Below are 23,931 nucleotides of genomic sequence, written 5' to 3'. Positions count from 1 at the left end.
TCGTAACAACAGTGTTACGATTATTATACCCCTCTGGATAGATTAGTGCCTACTCGGAGCAGTGAACAAAGTCAGTATTATCCCCACGATACAGCTGAGGAGCTGAGGCTGAGAAGAGGGGCTGCCCAAGGCCACCTGCAGATTCCATGGCAGTAGTGGAAGGCGAACTAACAGAGTGCTGACTTGAGACTCGAGGTGGATTACGAACTATTAGAGCCATCCAGCAGTGTAAGAGCCAATGAACAATGCAACCAACAATGTAATTATCTAAATGGTTAAGCCCAGTAGAAATGGAGTTTGTGAATGGAGGCTAGCTGCATAGGGAGACTTTGTTCTGGAGAGCTGTGTGCACTATTCTGGGCTCTTTTCACCTTCTATAAAGGTGAAAAACTCCAGGCTTTCAAGGTGAAGCCTAAAGCCTGGGTTCTGTGGTGTCTAGTTTGTTCCTTCCAATGCAGAGGACTACATTGGAAGACTGGCACTTGGAGGATCGGAAAAGTTGGGCTTTTCACCTCAAAGTTGTATAAAACAATAAACAGTTACTTATCTGAATTCCAAGACCTTATCTGCAGCGATCTTCAGTTCTCTGTTACCCCAGCGTGTTTAGTTGTACAAATCTTGTTGTACTATACTGTACGTCAGAGGGTTTTCACTAAAAGAAATTTATTAACTTATGTTGTTTTTCAGGTTCTGTTCCTATGCTTACAAATAAATGTGCGTATAAAAAACCCCTCTGCTATACGTTACTTGTAACTTGAGTGTGTGCGTGTGCGTGTGTTAGAATATTTTACAGAGCGTCTTGCAAATGTGTGCATACAAAGAATATGGAAGTTCCCCCAACATTTCTCTTTCCCGCCACTGATATTCGCAGTTTTAGATAGATTAAAAACTTTTGTGCAGTTTCTCCCCCAAAAACAAAGAGTAAGCCGTTTACATTTTGTAAAATTGACTTGGTTTTTTTGCGGCTGCAAGCTTGGGGGGAGGGGGAGATCTATCCCTACAAGCTCCTCGGCAATCTGCAGCCGGGACTCGAACACCTCCTTTTAGCTCCACCAAACGGAGTTCTGCTCCCCCTCCCCCCGCAGCTTTTGTCCTCTCCAGCGATGCAGAGTAACGTGAGAAATTGTTTGGAGTAAGCGGGACTTGGAGAGAGTTTCTCATTAAAGGAAGGCAATATCCTTTCCCTCCCCGCCCCCCAAGAGTGGCCGCGACCCCGGGGCCTCCTCCGGGCCAGGCGGTATTTTCGGTCCAAGTGTTTGCGTTTGATATTAATAATGATAATCTTTATCTAAGCCCCCAGCCAAAGCAAACACGGCCATGGAAGCTCGGGCTCAAGAGGGACCAAGGGCAGAAAGAGAAGCCGGTGTGTGTCTGGATCCGAGACCCTTCCTCCCCCGGGAGTAGGCAACAAACGGATCCGGTTCGGCACTAATTGAAAGTGATTCCCCTCCTGGGTTTGTTGAAAGAGAGATCATCACCTGGCAAGCCAACCAGCAAAGCCGCTGCTTGTTTTTATTGACCGCAGAGGCTGAAGGGAGGGTGGAGGGCTCTGGCTTCTGCCGCGACTGGCTCCAGACTCTTCGTTTCGGGGTCTCAGTTCAAGGCGCTGTAGGGAACGATCCCGGAAGATCGGCTCTTGGACCGCGGGCTCTTCGCAGATCCGGGGAATCTTTTGGAACAGAGTCCAGTGGCGCCCTCGAGACCAACCCTTGGCGCCACGGGACTCGGATCTCGCTTTTCTACCCACCCGAAAATGCCTTTTTGTAACGCTTTCTATCTGTACCCAGTTCAGTACAGATTGATTGGAAATACAGTAAGCAGCAGTAATAAAGACCACTCCATCTTTTACAGACCTTTCTCCTCAGTTGCCAGCTGCTATTCCTGAGGGCAAAGCGGGAAGAAAAAGCAGCCCTACTCCCTTCCCCAGGCCAAAACCAACCAGACCTGGCCGCTTGCCCCTGCTCCTTGTATTATGTTTTGTTTGGGAGACAAACTTTATCTGAAAGGGGGTTTGAAGGAAGAAACGAATCTTTCTTCTCTGAAAATCTTCTCAGCAATACTCCCCCCTCTGTAAAGTAAGGCTGGCAATTTCCCAAGCTGGATTCTCATGAGCTTCTCGGCCCTTTCTTTCACATTCACACAAAATGAAAATCATGTCTGTCAAATCTTATTTTTTCACAAGGCAAAAAGGAGTCATGCCAAATTCTGCCCATAAACCAGAATCCTCACTAATGCATTGCCCCTCCCCCAGCTTCTCATGTGAATCTCTCCCCTTACTTGTCATTTCTCCGACAGGAACCAATTAGCGCCTTTCCCCGGACAAGATCCCATTCCGTATCTTTGGGCCTGCCTGCCTGATTGTTTTGTTTCTTTAAGGAACATGTGTGGGATGTACTTCTAGCTGCTGCCAACGCTGCCTCTTTAGAAGATGGCTGTTCACTCCTTGTTTGGTTGCCAAAACTGTGATGTTTGCATCCCAAGATGAGGCTCGCTTCTCAAGGCAGCTTAAGGGTTGCGTTTGCGGCCAGCAGGGACACAGCGTTTAATTTCTGAAAAGTGTCGGGGCTCAAGCTTCCCTAGGAACTCGTTTTAGTTCCCAGAAGTCCTATATATATGTGATAGGGTATATGTGTGTGTGTGTAGCAGTGGTGCTCTGTGGGTAGGGAAATGTGCACTTCACACACTCTCTCCTGTTCACATTTTCCTAGAAGTAAAAAAATACAAGGTTACTGTCGGAGAAGGCAGCAATTCTGTTGGTAAGGGACAGGTGTCTGATGAGGCTGCACTGTTTCTGGCTCTGCCGGGTAGGCTTCTGGTCTGACTTCATCCTGGTAATCTAATGACATTAAAAAAAATTAAACCCTGCTCTTAATCTTTAAATGTGTATGGTTCATAACGATCAAATATGACCTAACCCCAAAGCCTTATCCAGACTAAGCTCCGAATTGAATATATTATCTGGACCGCAATGTCCTTCTGTGGCCCAAGGGTAGCATAACCTGGCAGAAGCATTTTTAGAGAGACTGAAACTGCTGCTGTTACTATCTGCGCCATTCTCTTTTGTTTCAAAGGACAAATAAATTGGACCCAGACTGGATTTGTGAGAGAGATCGTCAAAAATGGCTGCTTGAAAGATCCTATTCTATCAACTGCTTACGCCTATGCCCCATCTTTTATTCTGAAAAGTCCATTAAAAACCAGGAGCTGGGGAGCTCCTCAAATCCTTGACTCTCAGTTGCTCTTTTGACCTTCTGTAGGATACTGGGGAGGGCCCATTTGTGCTGTCAGCAATCCCTTCTGCAGGGGCCAGTTTTGCTGGTTCAGATCCCGTACTGCAGCGTTTTTCTCATGACCACCTGTACCCGATTTGATGCCATGAGCAGTCACTCTGGCTACTATGTGGGGTTTCCATGGTTTTCCTGGGGGTACTTATACCCGGCCTTTTAAAAAAGTCTTGTTTTCCAGTCGGCTGTTTGCCCTGCACACTCTTTATTCCTTAGTGTTCCGCCCTCTTCTGCCCTCCTCACTCTCTCTGCTAGCTCACTTCATTGTGCCTGGCCACTGTTGTCTATCCAGCCACTCCCTCCCCCTCCTTTCTATTCTTCTCCCTTCCCTCTTTCCTTTCTCACTCATTTAATTTTTTAAATCCAGTGTAGGATCAAGGCACCAATGGGCTGAGAGGGGGAAATCCAGGAAATAGATTGATCCAGCGTTCCAGTGATGCACTGATGCATCGCTTGTGTGAAGAAAGGAAAGGGCTGGCGTTGTGACATCGCTGATGTGAGGAAAGCGCCAGCATTAATCGATCCTGATGCATTTCGACATGGTGCAGACTAAAAGAGGACACCATACTGACAAACATGAGAGGTGAGACAGGGCCCAGACAATTCCATACCTTTTGGCTTAACTTCTAGAATAGTGAGGAGTTATGTTCTTGGTGCAGAAGGAGCTTAAGTTTCTCCTTTGAAAAAAACATATAGACATAAGACACTGAGATGTTAATAACCATGCAACAGAAAATAGCCTTCTTGATCACAAGCACAGGGCCCAAGCATAATTCCTTCGGAGCCCCTAAATACTTGTATCTCTGCCCTCTGTTCTGCCCCAAGGATCACAAAAGACAAAGCAAATTTAAATTTTAGTCTCCCACCCTCCACATCTGGGCCTTAGGCATGCACAATGCAGAATCCATGATCTTGGTGTCTTGGCCATTTCCCCACAGGTTATCTACCCAGGAAACAATGCTGTTGCGAAACTGGTTTTGTTCCTGCTTCTCCCCCACCCCCACCCCAGGCATCCTGGTGCATTGGTACACCTTCTGAGCTGCCCATGGCTTTTCTCCAATCTTTCTCAAAACTGAATTGCTCAGAAGTTTTGGGGGAACTCCTAGTAAAGCCTGGATGACTGCTCCTCTTTCCAAGGGCACCCATTTACCCTAACCCTGTTTCTGTAGCGGTCATTTCTTCCCCCTGCCTCCTGGGGCTTTTAAAAAAGATTGGCACCAGAATATTGTTACATGGATATCATACAAATATGTGTACCAGGTTCTCTGAATTCCAAGGTTTCGTTTTAAAAGTAAGTCAGTCCTTCTGTTGCAGAGATATAAGTGAAAAGGCTTATCTCCGTGAACAGAGACTTACTTTAAAAAAGTAAATAAAGAGAATTTGGAAAACCTCCTACATATATCGATATAAGGATAACCTTATATAACCATATATAACCTATATAACCATATCCTAGCAAAAACTCCCTATACACAGAAAGCTGGAGAGGTGAAACTTGGTTTCTCCTAACAGTCTAATTTTCTATGCTCATGGAGTTTCTTCTATGGGAAAGCTGAATGCAAGTGATACCAAATTATAGAGTATTTTGCCAATTTTAACTGGTCTCTGTATCTTTCCTCTTACTATCAGTTTGATTTGCAAGCAAGTATCAGGGATTCTTATTTAAATTACATGCCTCTTTTTTAAAAAAAATTGCACACCCCAGGGTATGGGTGGGGGTGGGGGCAGCTGCTGGGGGATGAAGATGGGAAACTTGCCGTGTGGAAGCCCCATTGCTGCTTTTTATCAGCAGGTGGTCCCTGTGCAGAAAGCACCCGGGAATCTGGGTAGCCCAAGGGTGATGCGCTGCGGCAGGTGTGTTCCTCGGGACCTTGTTTGTGTGCATTTGGCTTTCCAAAGTGAAGGTTGGAGGGGGTGCGACCCATTGGCGAGCCGGTGGCGCACCCATGTTTGACCGGCCCCGCTCGCAGCGCCTGGCTGTTCCGGTCGCATTCGGTCTCCTCCACTGCATACGGCTGGGAGCTGCCTTGGGGACTGCATCCTGAAGGGGCTACCGAGCCCCCGGTGGGCCGGGCCGAGGGGCGTGGCTCTCTTGAAAACGCTCCTTGAGGAAGGAGGCGGCGCAGCGCAAGAGATCTGGCCGCGCCCGAAGCCCTGCTTGGCTCTGGCGAGGGAAGCCTGCTGGGCCGGGAGCGCGCCTTCCTCCCCCAGCCAGCGCCAGGCGGCTTTGGACCTCGCCCGAGAACCTCGGCCCGCCCTACGGCCTTCCCTTCCCGGGCCGACGGCCGCTTGTGTCCCAGGCTTGCGCTCAGGGCGCAGCGGGGCTGGAGGGCGCTCTGACCCAGCAGGGGAGCCGAGAGCGGCTGAGGGGACTCCCCAAGGCAGCGTGGGGAAAAGCCACCTCTGAGGAAAGCCGAAGGAAAGGGGATCTTGTGGCACATTCCTGACGGACACGTTTCTTGTGGCCTGAGCCATGAGGAAGTGGTGTTGACGCGCGTACCCGCTCTCTCACTCGTGGGGGTAGGGAAATGTAATCCGTGGGATCAGGCGGCGCAGCTGGCGACATTTCTAGGCAAAGCTCAGATGTACTTAAGAGAGGCCTCGCGACATGCCCCCGTCTTGCCAGCCTGTGTGTTATGTGCCATCAAGTCGCCTCCGACCTATGGCGACCCCTCGAATGAAAGGCCTCCAAAACGTCTTGTCATCATTATCAGACTCTCTCAAAACTTGCAAACTGGACGACACGGCATATCCCAGCCTAGCTGAGCTATAAAACACTGTTTTGACCGAGGCCTCACAAACAGTGAAATGTGCGTTCATGTAGATGGACAACACTTGTCTGTATATTTGTCTGTAAGGCTTAAATTTCACCGTCCCTTTGAAATCTTTTTTTTAAAAAAACTATTCTTGCATTTACTTAAAAGTTCTCTCCACCTTCCACTTTCTTAGGCACGTCCCCTGCGATCCCAGCTGCGGCAGCTGGAAGATATATATATAATTTAAGAGGCGCTGGGGATGAAACCAGCTTGGACTTTCTTGCGCGGTTGACTGGAAACTACCGGCGCGTAGTTTGAAAATGGCACTCCGCACATTCTCTCGGATCCTCTTTCCTTTATGGCGTTAAGTTTCCTCGACGGTGAAAACGAGGCTGGAGTTAAACCTGGTGAGCAATCTCAGCCTCTCACCGGCGTGCTAGTCTTTAAATGTATGGGCTTTTTTTGCCCCCTCCTTGGAACATGCAAGCTTCTTGCCGGCTTCCGCAAGGCTATTTGGGGTCTTTCATTTAGCCAGTGTTTCCTCCGTTCCCACAAGGGCGTCCGTTGCTCGCTTGCCTTCCCAATCTCCGCTGCTGTAGTTTTCCCGGCTGGACGTTGGCAAATTTGTTTGGAGATCAGTTTACAACAGGGAACGGGTCCCTCAAAGGGCTTGAAGGATGGCATTTCTCTCTCCCACCGCCTCAGAATCGGGAGGAGGAGGAGGAGGAGGAGGAGGAGGAAGTCGCCGGGCGAATTTGCAAGAGGCTCTTGTCGAACGAGACGAGACGGGGTTGGACATCAAGAAGAGCCAAGCCGGTGCATCAACTGCAGGAGTTGGAAGGACGCCTTCCGGACCATGGACCGACCCGCTTCTTGCGAATTGGCCGGGCCTGAGCGGATTTGAGAGTGATGAATAAGAGCGGGGTTACTTACCTTCTTTTAAAAACGGAGCTTCCTAAACTTGGCTTTACAACGATCCTGCGAGGGAGGTTCGGGTTAGCGGGAGGCTGCAGCCAGCTTCTGGGATGGGCTGTCTGAACCCCAAACTCTCCTATCCTAAACAGTCACTCAAACCACCCTTATCCAGCTCGACGGCTGTTCTTACTTACACGTAAGGCGACCCCTAAATTTCAACCAAACCAGGCTGGCTTCACTTTCCACTTTTTTCTCTTGTATACTACCAATAAGGTGCCTCTCCCAGTCAAAGGGAACAGCTTGCATTTTCACCATTTCCTCCACAAAGTGAAGATAGTGTTGCTTTATAGTGCAATCTCATAATATTCTCAAGGGAAAGAGCAACATATTCATAAATATCTGCAACAAAAAGGTTTTATTGATGTTCTAAAAATCGAGGGCACTTTTTCGCTGTGCAGACTGAACCAGTGCGAATCTGGCAGTTTTTCAGACGTCCGACAGCTCTCCAAGTTTGCTAAGGTATGTTTCGGCGTTAGGGTGAGCTGACCAGAATGTGTATAAAGACAGACCGTCGCACACATTCAAATGTAGTGACGGAGCATGTGCGCATCTGAGCAGCATGAACACGCAGCCGTGTGATATTGCAAGATACTAGGATTTTTCGCACACTAGATAGGCATGACGTTCGTGTGGTGGAGAACGTGCAAAATAACCGAGCAATGGGTGAAATACCTTCTTTGCATGGTCGAGGTGTCCATTGGAAAACGATGCACCGGGCAGTGTGCGAAATCCTCTATTTAGCTGCGCACATTCGCAACAACGCTTGGGGAATCCTCACCGACAGCCCAGAGTTGCGCTCCATTCAATTTACATTGATAACCAACGTCCTCTCGGCCCGGGCTGCTGATCTTCGGGAAGGGAATAAAGGGTGTGTACGCGTGTGTGTGCGTGCGTGCGCCCATGCCAAGGAGCAGGCTCGCGGCCAGAGCGGCTGATGCGCAGCGGGCGGTTGCAGAGAAAACTCCCCGAAAGGCGGCGGCATTGGAGAAGATCAAGTTTATTTGTGCTCAAAGCATAAATCTGTAAGCGGGTCTATTTTCACCCCTAGGAATGTGCGAAATCAAAATCTCCATCCAAGCCAGGCCTCGAGTTACAGCTGGCCAGAAAACTCTTCCTTTGCTTGCTGAGCGATTCCTTCCCAAACTCGGAGAACGTGGCGGCAGCCGGGGACAGAAGCCCTTGCGGTGAATGTAACCCTTTCCCTGCTCTCTGCCTTGAATAGAGTTTTAACGTCAAGAGGAGTGTGTGTGTGTGGGGGGGGGGGTCCGCATGTGCCCTCAGCAACTGATGTCAGAAGGACAGCGCAGCCAGAATCCTGTGCTTTGATGCAACCTGCTCAAATCTTTCGAATTCAGTGGCCTGGCCACTGGCCACATCTAGAACCCAAATTAAAATGACTTTGGCATGTGGCTTCTCTCAGATAAACGGGGGGATTCTAATTTCACCAGAATTATTTCTTTGAGTTCCATTGCCAGTCCGCAGAATCACCATTTCTGTGGTTTAACGTTTGGGAGCCATGGCATTTAAATAGATTTTAGAATTCAGATATGATGATATCCGAAGCCCAGGACGTGTAGGTCTAGCAACAGTTTTTGGCTCTGCTAGGTAGAGCATCTCTATCTTTAGTGGCAGTATACCTCTAAATGCTGCGAACGGACGATAGGTGGGCCACTCTCTTGGCTTCATACCCTGCTGGTGGGCTTTGAAAAAAAGTCCGGTCAGCTTGGGAAACAGGATGCTGGAGTAGAAGAGGGCTTTGGTGCTCTTGGTAAAGGAAGCCCCAGTGAAATCAACGAGCATTGAAATCAGTGGGTGTGGAGGTTGGAGCGGAAAGGCTACCCTAGTGCTTCAGAGCGAGAGAAGCGTGGATGGATTGCTGATCCGTCCCTCTCCCGCGCCCAGGGTGGGGTGTTCGGACTAGCTTCTTCCTGGAAGGGCGCCGTTTGCGGCTCCCTACTGAAAACATTCATCTGCGGATGGGGACCGAAGCAACTGATTTGACGATCGTCTTCAACAGGAACAGCCTTTGTGAAAGAGGGCTCTTCCCTTCTGATAGTTCTGGAAATAATGCAGAATAAATTAATGCCCCCAATTCAGGGAATAAATTCAGAGCGAGTTTCAAAATCGGTTGCACTGTTTCAGCGGGGAGAAACTTGCCTTCACTAAATGAAGATCCTCTACGACTGAAGATTTTACCCGAATACATTCTTTTAATTGATCCATATAGTTTAGTTCGTAGAAAGTTCCGAGTAGGTTAATCAGTGGTGAATCGCTTTTGTATATTGAAACAAAGAATAATAACATATGAACAGGAAATTAAGTTCAACATGGGTGTAATTCATAGTCAACTCAATTCAGGTCAGTGGCATAGTTTCCTTTCATTCTGGGTTAGTGAATTTAGAGCACTCCCTAACTCTGGATCTGTTCTGATGCTCACTGAAACGGATTTGGATCTTCACTCATAGGCAATTCTTCCCCTTTTGTCTTTTTAAAACCTTTCTAAGCCATCTGAATGGATAGTTAAAATGTGCTGGAGGAAAATTGATACACTTTGGATGATTTTAGGTACTCAAGAGACAGCTCCACCCAGTGTCATTTCCCCTCTGAACTGCCTTGGGCTGAGGCAGATGGTTGGTCTGTCAGGGTTTTCACATCACCTGATCCTAACAGGGACTGAACTTGGGACTTCCAGCCCTGCAAAGCAGATGCTCTACCAGGGAGCCACAGCCCCACCTCTGTTCTGGCCTACCTGGCATTGTGCACAGGAGGCAGGAAAGAGGCCTTAAAAGCAGGGCCTGATATGGCTGCTATTCTGCTCTACCCCTCTGGGGAACAGAAAGCTTGGCTGCTGCCTGTATTGTGCTATTTTGGTGGGCCCTAACAAAGGCCAGCCATGCCCAGCTTCTCAAGGCCTCCTCAGAGCTTAGGAACTAAGCAGTGTTGACCACCGCAAAGGCAAACCACCTCTGCTCACCTCTTGCCTGAGTGGATGAGGTTGTCAGCATGTTCTCCTTAACAAAGGGGACTTGCAGGGTTGTTGTTTTCACTTTCCAGGTACAACTGTGCATACCACAGCTGAAGAGGTATAAAAATACTCTATTTCTGTTTGGGAGAGTCACTCAAAATTGCATCATTCAAAATTTGGAAAAGGAAGATTTTAATTTAGGACTATCCTCTGGGGAAAGGGATGTGTGTGTGAACCTGTTACATTCTGATTTGAAAGATGCAGGGCCATTTCTAAGAGTAAAATGGCTGGCCTCCTGGCAATCCCGGCAGCAGCTCAATGGGGCCAGGGTCCTGGGAGGGGAGGGGGCCCTTTGCCCTGAGCCTCAGAGCTCAAAGAGGGCTTCAGATGTAGACACTTGTTAATATTTTGCCATTTGATAAGTTTCATAACTTGTTTTTTTGATGCGTTGTTCAGATTTGATGTGTTCTCTTTATTTTTATTGGGGCTTTAGGCTTGAAAAACTGGAAGTGGCCAGGACCTCTTTGGACTTCTAGGTGGGCCTGAATGGGACCACCCACATATAAGGCCTATTTCTACAGGGGAGGTATTCCCCCCAAATGCAGGAAAACATCACTTAGCAATTTATCCAAATGAAAAACAAAGAAACCCTTCAAAAATGGCCTGAAGATGACTGAAGAACAGAGAATGTCCAGCCCTTCAGAGAAGGTTGAGAGTGGAGTAGGAGAAGAGGAAAGACCAGCCTTTGTGACCACCCCGGGAACAGACAGAAGGGGAGGGGCTTTGAGATCAAGCAGTTTGTCCATTTTACTCTGGGTTAAGAGCAAGTCACAGACTATCTACTACACTGCAAGTTTCGAGTCCCCTAAAAGACCAACCAGGTTTCCAGGGGATGAGTTTTTGATATCTGAGGAAGGGCGCTTTGACTCACCAAAGCTCATAACTCTGGAAACCTGGTTGGTCTTTAAGGTAAGGCCTTTCAAGAACTTTCTGGGGGCAGTTTGGGGAGCATGCAGTCTATTTACTTAGTACATTTTAATCCAGCCTTTTCTCCAAGGAGCTCAGCCCCCCCCCATCAACCCCTCCCATAGCTTTACAACTCGGAAAGGTTAGACTGAGAGAGGTCACCCAGCAGCTTCGTGACAGAGGCGGGATTTGAACCCAGGTCTTGTAGATCCTAGTAGGACACTTTAACCATCACACCAGGTTGGCGGGTGTTTTATGTTTATTTTCCTTCCCTCAAACGAAAACGAAGCTCGAGCTCTTTGAGGAAGGAGACGCGGACTTGCCTCCCCCAGAGAGGGCCGGTGTTTTCCTCACCAGCCCTCAGTCTGTTAAATGCCTCTTCATTACTCATGCAATGACCCCCCCCCCGGCTAATTGGGCCTCTGGGAAGGTTTTGTCACCGCCTTGTGTAAAGTTACTCAGGGCTTGCGGGACCAGAAATTGTACACGGGTGGGGGAGGCTGGCAGCTGGAAGGCATCTGTAACGGTGCAAGCCCGGAACTTTATCCTCCTCCAGCCCCTCCGGCAAGCTGAGCCCGCAGAAGAAGGGGGGGGGGCGCCAGGGCCGGCCAGAGGGAGCCGCTCGGGCAAGGGGGCTTGCCTTTGAGCACCGGCTAGAGAGCAGCTTCCCGGGTGTGCGCGGGGCCTGCCTGCTCAGCGCCAAGAGTACCCAGGACCACCTCGGGCGAGGCCCGTCAAGAGTTCAAACCCTGGAGTTTCATTCCAGAGGCGGCGGCAGGCGTAGCGGGCTGCTGCTTCCCAAAGAACAGCCGTTCTGGTACCACTTCAGCACCTATCCCGGCCCGCTTCGTGGGCTCCCAAGTCTGCAGGAATCCACAGGCCCTGGGCGCGCTTAAGGCGGACCCGTTCCGTAGGCTTCTAGAGAAGCCGTCAATCAGCACTAGGAAAATGACGGGGAATCCTTTCCGACTCGACGATCCCCACGCGGGGGGCAGAACTAGACGCCGGGCGCCCTGCAAGTCAGGCAGGCGGGGTTTTGAAGGAGTGAGCCGAGGCTAGAATTTGGCGATTGTTGCATTGGCGCAGGAGGAGGAAGGTTCTCTCCAAGCGCGCGGAGGGACTGAGGGTTGTCCTGAAACCCACGGGAGACGCTCCCACTCAGCGTGCCCCTCCAAAGAAAACCGGGCTCAAGCTCAGCCCGGAGGGCTTACTTGCGAGTAACGCACGGCCTCCGCGACCCTGGAGCCGCAGACTGCGCGAGGGGGGGGCTTCCCCTTCGCCTCCTCCCCGCCCCCTTCGCCGCTTCTGTGATCTCTGAAGTGTTACTAATTGCTCCCCTCGCCCGCCCCGAATCCCGGCCTATAAAAAGGCAGCAGCCCCACAGGAGCCGAAGGCAGCGCTGGAAGCCGCAGGCTGCCCCTGGGGGGAAAGAAGGAGGAGGCGGCTCTGCCCAGGCGGCCCCTTTGCCCGCCACCGCCTCCTCCTGCCCGGGCCAGGATGCGGAGATGCGCTAGCGCCTGGGGCGGCGGCGGCGAGGGGGCAGGAGCCCTTGCCTGGCGGGTATAAAGAGGCACGGCCAGGCCGCTCCTGCGCTCACACCCCGGGATGGAGGCGCTGGACGGCTGCCCGTTCGCGCCCTCTCCGGCCGCCTTCTTTTACGAGGGCTCCGCCTGCCTGCCTTCGCCCGAGGCCGAGCCGGCCTCCGCCTCCTCCTCCGCGCCCCCGGCCGACGAGGAGCAGCACGTGCGGGCGCCCAGCGGGCCGCACCAAGCCGGGCCCTGCCTGCTGTGGGCTTGCAAAGCTTGCAAGAAGAAGTCCAGCACAGGCGACCGGCGCAAGGCGGCCACGCTGCGCGAGAGGCGGCGCCTGAAGAAGGTCAACCAGGCCTTCGAGACCCTCAAGCGCTGCACCGCCGCCAACCCCGGCCAGCGGCTGCCCAAGGTGGAGATCCTGCGCAACGCCATCCGCTACATTGAGAGCCTCCAGGAGCTGCTGCGCCAGCAAGTCCACCACTACTACTGCCTGCCCGGGCCCAGCGGCTCCGAGCCCGCCAGCCCCACCTCCAGCTGCTCCGACGGCGCGGTAAGCCCGGGGCGGGGCGGGGCAGGCGGGGCGGGGGCTGCTCAGGCCCTCGCCGGGATGTGGTGGGGCGCTGGAGCGGGGCCGGAGGGCAGAGGCGAGCTCAGCCTCGATTCAGCCGGGCGACGTCGTTGGGGAAGCACGTGGCTAAATCCGGAGGAAAGAGGCGGCTCTGCATCGCAGGGGAAGGAGTTCTTAGGTTTCCTGAGAGTAGGACGAAAGAGAAAGAGCCCAAGTCTCTGCTGGGCCCTAAAATAAGGCCGGCCAAGCCAGCAGATCTTTCCCCCATTCCTCCTCATAGCTGCCCGGTGAAACGGGCCTTTGATCTTCCCAGAGCTTGAGGATGAGGGAAAGTGACTTGCTGGGCATGGTCAGTTCTGTGGGCTTTGCTCCCAAATGACTGTGCCTGAGGTTAATGGGGAAGATCGTCCCTTGCGTTAGGCAAGAACCTGAACCCAGTACCCTCGAGTCAGCACAATATTTGCTGGCCCCGGGTAATGACAAAGAGAATAATCCTATCTATACTCAAATCTATTGCATGGGGTTTACTCCAAGCAAAGTATTGGCAAGATTGTACTTAGTCCTTATCTGACTGGGGTCACTCTTGAATGAATGAAAAGGGCTACTAAGAAAAGTAAATTAGAAGCTGAGTCATGCTGGATATTCGAAAAGCAGCCTCAGTCTAGGAATAAATTCACAAATTGTCTTAATCCCCCATCACCCAATAAAAAGCCGCCTGCACTTCAAAAGCTGGCAACTTCTAAGGAGGGCCAGAGTTGATAAAAAGAAAATGCCTCCTTGCAATGTGTCCTGCAAAAGGCTAAAGATCTAAAATGCCAATTTGCTTGGGGGTAGGCTGCACCGAACCCAGTGGGACTAATTTCCTATATACAGAGCAATGGATACTGTTCTGGAATGAGCACAGGGTGAATTCCAGAGATTCAAACCGACCCGCAAAGAAGCAAAGCCTTTGGTGAAAGGAAGCCCGACAATTTGAAGCAGTTTCGTTGGGAAGTGGTGCTGGTAACAGTGTGACTAAATGTACTGGTAGTAAACTTTGGAGCATATATACTCAGAAGTAAGTCTCACTGAATCCAGTATGATTTACTCGCTGGTAAGTATGTTTTGGAATACATCCTTAGGCTGTATTGGTTGGACAGCCAGATCTTTAAAGGGCGTTGCTTTGAAGTGTGTTGAAACCAGCGGGGGTTTCCCAACCACATGTTTGGGCTCCAAGCACCAGGCGTTTGTATTCCAAGTCATCAGCCCTAATTTATGGTGGGAGCCCCCAATGGGCTTTCTTAGATGAATATTCCCTCTTGAAAGGCAGGGCTCTGCCTGCTTCCCACCCTGTACACAGTTCTGGATTTGGAGTATTGTCTTTCCAAACAATCCCAAGTCTCTGCTCCTGCAATTTGAGATGATTCCCCTCCCCCATAAGTCTGGGTTGTGTGTGTGTGTGTGTGTGTAAAAGAGCAAGCAAGAGGGTTTCTAGTGGATGCTCTTTCGACAAGGACACAAACCAAACAACAGTGGAAACGCCTCTTGGCTCCTCTTCCCCTCCCCCTCGCCTGCCAACTGAGATGAAACATTTGTTTCTTCCAGGCATTTATTCTGTGCTGATGGAGAAAACACACCCGCACGTACAGATGTACGTGTTGGGGGCCCTTGTTGTGGCCACATTCTTTTTGCACAGCGTTTGGTCCGGACATGCCAGGCTTTGATGCGCTTGCTTGAAGCTATGGGAAAATATCCTTTCCTTGCCTAGCTGAAGCTTTCTTCTGTTCCAATCCATTCTTCATGGTCAACTTGGTACTCATCAGATGCTTTGGCCTTGGTTCTCCCTTCCCATCATTCTCCTAGAAGCAGTGCCAGAACTGAAGCCAAAGGGGACCTGGCTGATCAGGAGGTCAGCTTAGATTTTTTTTTTGCTTCTTTTATATCTTGCCTTTCTCCCCATTGGGGACCTAAAGCAACTTTAGATAGTTTCCCCCTCCTCTGTTTTATCCTCACAACAGCCTGAGAATGTGTTTCTGGCCAAAGGTCACCCCATGAGCTTCCATGGCTAAGTGGGGATCTGAACCTGGATCTCCTAGATCCTAGACAGACACTCTAGTCGCTATGCCATGCTTGCTCTGTGCAAGATCTAGCTGGCATCCACCAGCTATAAATTAATGTGCTAGAAATATGACGGGTTCTACTAGTAGTAGTAGCAACATATCTGTAACTTCTCTGAGCGGGGAACATATCTGTAGCTTCTCCGAGGTAGGGAGAAAAAGAGGACCTCAAACCACTTGATGAGCGAAGTGGAATTATTCAGAAGGGCTTTTGAAACTGTATCTAAATTTAATTATACTTGTTTGTTAGTTTTAATGGGGTTTTAATTGTATATTGATTATATTATTATTGTGACTCACCTTGCACCTACTTTTTCAAATTGAGTAGGATTCTTTCATAATATGGGGGAGGAGCAATTCCATGTTGCACTAAATGCATTTTAAATGTGATTCTACAAGAACTCCAGTGGTGGATTGCTGCTACTGCTTGTAGTGGTATAACACGACATATTTAGGGAAGCTTTCTGGTCCGAAGCATCCTATAACATACTCAGAACAGAAGTCCAGTTCACTAAGATCTCTCTTTCTATGCCAATCCTTGCCTCTGTGACATGATAAAGAGTGACATGATAAAGAATGTCTTTACATGTTAAATGCCGCTAAGTCATCTCGCACCAGGGATTAGGAACAGAGTGCTTTTAAATCAGGTGGTGCTGTATACCAAAAGAATTCCAGAAACTCTTGTTTTAAAAGCAGATCACTGGATATTAATCCAGACTGTGGGGTGCTGCAGCCAGAAAACAGGTTGTTCGTTGGAAAGGTGGCAGCAGAGGTGATCATTTTTGATGGCTCAAGCTAACTAAGCCGTGCTGTCCTAGAGAATACAAAAGCAAACACAACTCATCCCCCCCCCCGAGTTTCCTCTAGTCTGGGAGGAAATCTTTTATAACCCCACATTACATGTGGCAATCAGTCAGACATGGAGCAAAGTTCTTTCACATAGGAAAGGTATACTGGGACTTGCAGATCTCCCTCCAAACTTTGGTTTGAATATCACTCTGTCCTTGCTGATGCAGAGTAAATGTAACAGAAATACCAGCTGTAGTGCCAATAGTGACAACACTTCCCGCTTCTTGTCTGTTTCAGGCTGAATGCAACAGCCCCATGTGGTCCACGAGAAACAGCTCTTACGACAATGTGTACTGCTCTGATCTCCACAACGGTAAGGTTCAAAGCCCTTTCCAGCATAAGGGTCAGCTACTGTCCAATCCACAGACCTTTGAAAGCTCTCCATAAAATTTATTTATAAAATGTTTTTCATTAAAAATGCCCAGGTTGGTATACAAAACACACAACAATCAAGTGCTGTCTCTTTCCACTAAATGTCATTTCTTTCTTCCCCTTCCCAGTCTATTCCTCAGAGGCAACAACGGCTCTGTCCAGCCTGGATTGTTTGTCCAGTATAGTGGATCGAATCTCTTCCTCGGCTGAGCCGGAGCTGCCCTTACAGGACACAACTTCCCTTTCTCCCAGTGCCAGCCCTGAATCCCAGCCAGGCACTCCAGAGACGCCTCATCCCAGGCTCATCTATCATGTACTATGAGCTGCCTGAGATTTGAAACCAACCCGGAGGACTTTGGATATGTCAAAGCACTTGCAGCAGCAGCCGGCTGAGAGCTGTCCATTGAAATATGAGGACCCTGGAATTCCACTGCCGCCAGAATATGTATATAGGGGAGAAGCCACTTTAACATGTGTACATTTGTGAATATCTTTATAAGGGGATTAAAATGTATTTAACCAAGCCTCCATATTTTAATATTCTATAAAATATAATTGTCTTTAAATCATATCACATTAAAATCTTAGTTATCGTAAATTTGGAAGTAATATACACAGTAATAGCTCAGATATGAAATTCTTCCTCCCTGCATAAAATTTGTTAAATTATATTTTTATGTGTGTATTTTAGCTCCTAAGGACAGCCCATAACATTAATGTAGTGCCAGCCAAGGCAAAATAAGGTAATCTGTCTTGAGGATAATATTTTTGGTTTCTATAGGAAGACAGTGAATTGCCAATTGTTTTGTTTATCATTACATTTTTACAACTGGTTTTGCCTATTTTTTGCCTTAAGCATCATGAACAGTTTATGCCTTCTTAATCATTACACAAAATACTTTAGAAATTAAGTAACACTGAACAGTGTTTATTTCCATTTTGGCTTTCTCTCAGTATATGTTAGCCCGTGAGTCCTTTCATAAAATTAAATGAGTGGACAAAAACTGGAATTGCGAAGCTGATTCTGGCTCTTATTTTCACAGTCATACTTTCAATAAATTTTATCTTCTGAATACTTCTGGACTCATGCTTTTGTTCAGGGTATGCAAAACCGTGGAAACCTCTTGGTAGAATTTGCAAACATGGCCAGCCCTTCAGTGTGATGTAGGAATTCTTTAAAGTCAGAAGGCCCTTAACCTAATATTTCAAAGCACTTTTGATCTCTGTGGAACTCAATGCCTGGAACATAACTAAACCTCTGATCCTGTGAAAGGCATGCACATTAAGCTTTATGGAGGCAAACGGTTTTCAGAGACGAACTAAGCTTGCCTGTTCTAAACATTGGTTGGTGGACAAATCAGTGTGTAAAGTACCCCAGCTGAAAACCTCTCAATTTATATGTGAAATTCTGCTTCACATGATTCTTTTTGACTTTGGGGGTGAGAAGAGACTGTTGATATTGACGCAGAAGCTCTTGATCTCCTCTCCAATTCAATCTACAGGTTTCAAATCTTCTATCACCTGCTTCTGTAATTAATAATCTTCATAATTTTATGTACCATTTAGCAGCTAGTGCATGACCAAAAGGCATCGGGAGTATTAGTTGCTTAACTGAATCAAGAGGGTCCCAGGTTCAATCTCTTACGTCTCCAGCAAATGGATCTCCTGTAGCAGAAGCTGGGAAAGACCCTTCTGTGAACCTTGAGCAGCTGCTAACTAGAAAAAGATGCTAATAACTCTCTTATGTTAAAAGCTGTGTGCAGAAGAACAAGTGCCATTAATAATTCTACACTAGATGTTAGAAGATTAATAAAAATTCGAAGTGTAGAATAGTCCCCAGAGGTACTGAGAACAACATAGCTGGTTTCAGAATCGTATGGTTCTTTTCCCATGACCATAACATGTTGCTTCCACAGTGGGTGTCAGGAAGCAGTTCTGGATCTTGCTGAGTACCTTGGGATGCAGCAGTTTGTTTCAGTTCTGAAATTTAGGATTGACATTCCATTAGCCACGAGTAAAGGGGACTTTCCAGGACTGCCAGATGAGGACTTGGGGTGGGGAGGCAGGCAAAACCCCTGAGAGTGCCTTCTTATTACCATGGGAAGTTAACATGGGTCAAATATTGGCCAAGGTGTGAACTACTTGTGACATTAGTTTTAATTTGGATTAATTAATATAATGAAGTATTACAGATTATCCAATCCTCTGCGGTTCAGGTAATAAATGAAGTGAAGTCTGAGCTTTGCATATATGCAACTTGAATCTCCTTTTCGTTCTGGCTTGTTATACTTTTCCATACACACTTCTTTAAAAAGTACAGTGCTTCAAGGAAATTGGAGATACCCATTGCAAGATACCAGAAAGTGTATTTATTTATTTGCAATATTTCTATCCCACATGCTCATCTTAAAAAGATCCTGTAGTTTAATTAGTAGTGGCCAGCAACTTATCATAACACAACTCTACAAAATTCTCAGTCTCAGTGCGGTGCTGCAATGACCTTGGCCAATGACCTTTTCCAAACTATGCAGTGCAACACTGACAAATCACATGCTGAAATACACACCACTTTCTGGCTAGTTGGCATTTCAAGAGTCACAACCAAGGTCAACGCCTCTCATCGTCTGATTGGTGCATGTTTCCAAATGGTTGGTCTGCTGTATATTACTTAATATCCAGAAACAGCTGTAACATGTTAGATCTCAACTGGAGACACATTTGCTACCCAGCCAAAGTAACTAACATGCTAAATTGCAGAAAACACCATGTAAATGTTGATATGACTGGCCCTTTAAAATCTCTCATTCAGGAGTTTTTTTTCCCCTGTGGTATTTTTGCCCAGTTTTATATCTGGGAAGATTTCCTGGGACAAATCATAGCAGTATCCATACAGTGGCATCTTGTGCTCTCAGTTCAAGCTTGGCCATTATATTAAAAACTAGAAACATCTTGGCATCTAGTTCCCTGGGATACCCTGTGTGGTGACACATAGAATTCAGCCATGTGAACAGCGAGTCTGTTTTACTGGCCCCTCTTGCAGTTTGGCAGATGAACCCTAGCACCGAGAGGAACTTCCATGCACCAACTGTACATTGGTTTCCTTTGGAGCTCTTGGGATTCCACAGATCAAGAACGCATGCATGGCTAGGCTTTCCTTTTATCAGTACTGGAAAGCAAACATCCCCAGGGTATTTGTTATAAGGCATCAGGAGTGTCTTGAACCAGCTATAGAATTTTCATTTTCTCAGCATAAAACTTTGGTGGTGGGTGGGGTGGCAGCAACCTGGCCTGTGTTGCAGTGCAGGGCCCACCAATGCAGCGATCTCCTCACCATAAATCAGGTGATTCAAGAGGTCCATAGAGATCCACCCAACCCTATAGAGCTGCAGCATTAGCTTGCTAGTCTGAAAAAGAAAGGGGACTTCTTGGCCAAACTTTCATGATGGATCCCCCGCACTGGCTCCCTGTCTTGTTTTATCCCACCTAAAGTCTACAGGAACCAGGTTCAACAATAAAAAAACAACACACAACAGCCATTCTCACATTTTATATACCATTTCTGAAGTGGGTATTAATTTGTGTGTCTGGAAAAAAAATATGTGCAGCAGCTCAAAGGAGGAATTTTGTAAGTAGTTTTCTAATTTGAAAACTTGTGCGCCCATGTATCATCCAAGATTGATGGAAGTGAAAAAGTTATAAGCTTACACATTTTGAGATCTGGAGCTCAAATATTTCTCCTTTTTCTCTTCCTCTCACAACTATGAAATAAAAAGAGAAGAATGGTGTGATATATGTGATGTCTTGATTTTTAGCTAAGTATTTTGAAAATGTTTTCTAGTTCAAATATTTTAAACCAAAGGTGTGTGCATATGGAGCATATTAATTTAAGCAGCTGTGTGAATAATTTTAAGTTTAAGCAGCTTTGTGAAAAATTGCTGTTACTTTTGGGCTACTGAATGAACTCTTTAGGACCATGAAATCTCTGTTCATTTGCCAAAACCCGCTATCCATTATTTAGTTAACATATGGTACACACAGGCACACAGCAAAATTTATAGCCACTGCTTTAGAAATAATGTTACTGCTAATGATAAAGCTGGGCATGATTGCGATCAGCTAACACCTATCCTTTATTTCCAGTCCATGTTCTGATGAGTGCTTTGAGACTGGTGTGGCAAGTCGCTCATTTTCCTGACAGTCTCAGACTCCTTTACTTCCACTCCTGATCAGAATGTTGGAAATAGGAAGTCTGAAAATATTTCCTTGGATTGTGTTTCCGGTTTTCAGGGGGGGGGAGGAAAGGGGGGGGAGCTGAACTAATTTAATGATTTTAAGAGCATGCTGACTTCTAGAGAGCCAATTTGGTGTAGTGCTTAAGAGTGACGGGACTGTAATCTGGAGAACTGGGTTTGATTCCCCACTCCTCCACTTGAAGCCAGCTGGCTGACCTTGGGTCGGTTACAGCTTCTCGGAGCTCTCTCAGCCCCACCCACCTCACAGGGTGATTGTTGTAGGGATAATAACATCTGCTCTGGGTGGGTGTTAAGTTGTCATGAAGGGTGGTTTATAAAGTGATGATGATGATAATGATGATATTTACTTTTATGAGCCTTCCCAGGTAATCGTTCATTGAATGCTATGCATGTACACAACAATTGCGATGCAGTTCTTGTTGCCAATGCAAACATCTTTTACCCAGCCAGCAAATGCTCCCTTTCATAAGATCCTTCCACCAAATAATGGAATTGTGACATGCTGTCTGTGCTGTGTTTGTATGAACGTCATGGGCGTCTATTGGCTAATGCTCTTGATGTCACCAATGATGACTGGCATCCTCCTCCTCCTTCCATGCCAAGGCCAATTTTGGAATGTTTATAAAGAATCGACATAGTTAAGATATATTTTTCTGGCAGTTTTAGATGCTGAGTGCTTTCCACTCTTCCACCCCAGTGACGATAATCATACAGACTGTTAACATATGAAATTTCCAAAGATTTCAAGAGAAATTTCAAACCTCTTTCAAGAGTAGTTTCCTGCATATGAGGTACGTCCCAGCTTGGCCTCAAAATTGTACCCATCAGCTGTAGGATTTGATGAGGAACCAGCAGCATATCCATTCTCCGAACATAAATGCCGTGTGGCTGCATTTTTAGATTTACCTTCTCATTCTTAACTGATTGTAACATTCTAAGCCAGGGGTCACCAAGCTTTTCTTTAATCAGAGCTACTTCTGAGTAATGAAAAATATTCCAAGTGACACCCCCCCCCCCCACTGCAGCATGTTATTCTGTTTTGTTCCATACTGGGAACAGAACTTGGCCTCAGAAGAGTGCTAGAAATGAAGTTATTAGCTAAGCAGCACAGAGATGATTCCTGTGAAGTAAAAGCTTTAAAAAACCTAGGTCTTCTGAGCTACTCTGCCGCAGCCAGTGACCTATTGGTAGCTCATGAGCTACCTGTTGGAGACCACTTTTCTAAGCAGTTTCAGTACCTTTCAAGTGTCTAAAGGCTGAAACCTGAAGCTATCATGCCAATCATTTTAATAATTAGTTTTGGCTTTACTGTACTACATTTATTTGGTGATCACATAAAATGCTTGTAGTCTCTCTCTCTCTCTCTCTCTCTCTCTTGCTGCACACAAAAAGTCCAAAGGCAAGAAAATATTGTACAACTCAAACCAGTAAAGACTTTTCAGACAAAATAACCATTAAAAGTGTATAAAACTTTCTGTCAAAATGAGACTGTGTAGAGTGAGATGTGGGATTGTGTTCTTTCCCCTGTGTAGAGACAGCCTAAAGCAGAGGTGAACAACAAGTTTTTCTCTTAGGCTACTTGTGGCTGTGAATGTGCTGTTGCATAGCCTGAGGCTTCTTATTAGAATACCTTTTTCACCTTCAGAATTTGTTTCTAACTCTCACGGCACAGGCACGAGTTAAAACACATCATAATAGTTTGATATAAATGACTGGTGTGAAAGAACCTCTGACTTCTTAATTGCTTCATACTTTTAAATCAGTTTTACTTTTTTGAGTTGTTAAAATTAGTATTTTCTTAGGTGAGGATAATATTCTGGAATAAGAACATCACACAATATCCAGGTCTGGTGTAAATATGTGAGAAATGGGAGTACCCTGGGGACCCGTCTTTCAAAATATTAAGAATGTGTTTTAGATATAGTTTATTCCTTTTCATTATGCAAGAATAGCAGCTTAGAAAATGAATAAACTATACCTAAAACATATCTGTACTTATTAGAAATATTTTGGCATTGCTGTTTCTCTTCAGCATGTTAGACCAAAACAAACATACGAAAGAACCTCAACCACCTTAGCTGTTCTTTACTTTTCTCAGTAACACTATCATTTTTAACAATTCATTGCTTAACTTAATATGGGATGCTAGGTAGAATGTAAACTTACTAAAGTTATCACCTCTTGATCAGTTGTCAACAAACTATTACATGGTTGCATTTACTTTATAGCAATTCTTGTACACATTGATGAAGACAATAAGAAATCAGCTATATTCTGAGTTGTTTTGTAGTTGTTATTAGGTGTAGCTGGCCTAAGTTGCCGCTAAAGAAATGGTATAGTAATATGATCAGTAATGCAAGTGTTTTGTTTTAATCATAACGACACAAGGGGACACCTACTGGTAAGATTCAGCATTATTATTTATTTTGGAAGATACTCTGCAGACGACTTGTTTGTGCAGAGGTTCATGTAAGAAGGTGATTGGCATGAGCAAACATCAGTATTTATACTTATAAAGTACTTTAATCTGGTGGCTGATCTTGCTAAAATTTCTTTTTAAAAACTCTGGAAAATGCTAGCATGGCAAGTGCTGGTGGGGCAATGAATGCAACGCCTCTTGCTTCCACCTTTGGTGGGAGTGTTCTAGGGCACTTGCCTATTGGAAAGCTATGTCTGAAAAGTTCCTTAAATGCTTAATTTTTTGTACCTTGGTTTCTTGATACGTATATTTTATTTTGTGGCAATGTTATTAAATTAACTCCCAACTATAACCCTTAATGCATTAATGGCAGCTCATTTGGTTTTTGCCAGGTACTGGGGCGAGGGGGAAACTAGCCCAAGACAGGGGAATGGTTGGCAAAAATCCAGGGATTGATGGTGTTGGTTAGGACCACTGTGTTACAACATCCTCAGGATGCTTATGATGGAAAGTTGCTGTGAATTGAGCTGGTTTATTTGTGACATTGCAAAATGATTTTTAAAATGTAAAAAAATGTTAAATATTAAAAAAAAAATCCCTTGGTGGCTAATCTTGAATCCTGTGACACTTTTGCGATGTTGTTTGTGCAGTTTCAAGAAATGAAAAAAGCAGAGTCCTTTACAAAGGTTAGTGATGTTTGTTTAGTTGCTGTTTGAGGACTGATGGTGCAATCCTGAGCAGGTCTACTCCAAATCATACTTAAGTTTACTCAGTGGGGCTTACTCCCAGGAAAGTATTTTTAGGATTGTTCTGTGAAACACTTGTTGTATTCTGTGGTAACTTCACCACACCATTTTTCACAAGGCGAAAGTAGAAATAATCATCACGTGGAAAAA

General features: G+C 46.6%; 1 protein-coding gene across 1 annotated transcript; it reads left to right on the top strand.

Annotated features, from left to right (window-relative positions):
* The first annotated feature begins 12,410 nt into the window (after positions 1 to 12,410).
* MYF5 (myogenic factor 5) lies at positions 12,411 to 17,438 on the top strand. Its single transcript, XM_054988961.1, has 3 exons — positions 12,411 to 13,028; positions 16,229 to 16,304; positions 16,492 to 17,438. The coding sequence occupies exons 1-3, from the start codon at positions 12,552 to 12,554 to the stop codon at positions 16,683 to 16,685; spliced, it is 747 nt and encodes a 248-aa protein (XP_054844936.1). The 5' UTR covers positions 12,411 to 12,551; the 3' UTR covers positions 16,686 to 17,438.
* The last annotated feature ends 6,493 nt before the right edge of the window (positions 17,439 to 23,931 follow it).

This window comes from Eublepharis macularius, chromosome 9, assembly GCF_028583425.1.
Source record: "Eublepharis macularius isolate TG4126 chromosome 9, MPM_Emac_v1.0, whole genome shotgun sequence".
NCBI classification, from domain to species: Eukaryota; Metazoa; Chordata; class Lepidosauria; order Squamata; family Eublepharidae; genus Eublepharis; species Eublepharis macularius.
This window is presented reverse-complemented; position numbering and strand designations above follow the sequence as displayed.

Bases quoted from the DNA above. Each gene is read 5' to 3' on its own strand.
- MYF5 (XM_054988961.1), top strand. From the start codon at position 12,552: ATGGAGGCGCTGGACGGCTGCCCGTTCGCGCCCTCTCCGGCCGCCTTC. The intron at 13,029-16,228 runs GTAAGCCCGGGG...TGTCTGTTTCAG, and splicing joins CCAGCTGCTCCGACGGCGCG to GCTGAATGCAACAGCCCCAT. The intron at 16,305-16,491 runs GTAAGGTTCAAA...TCCCCTTCCCAG, and splicing joins CTGCTCTGATCTCCACAACG to TCTATTCCTCAGAGGCAACA.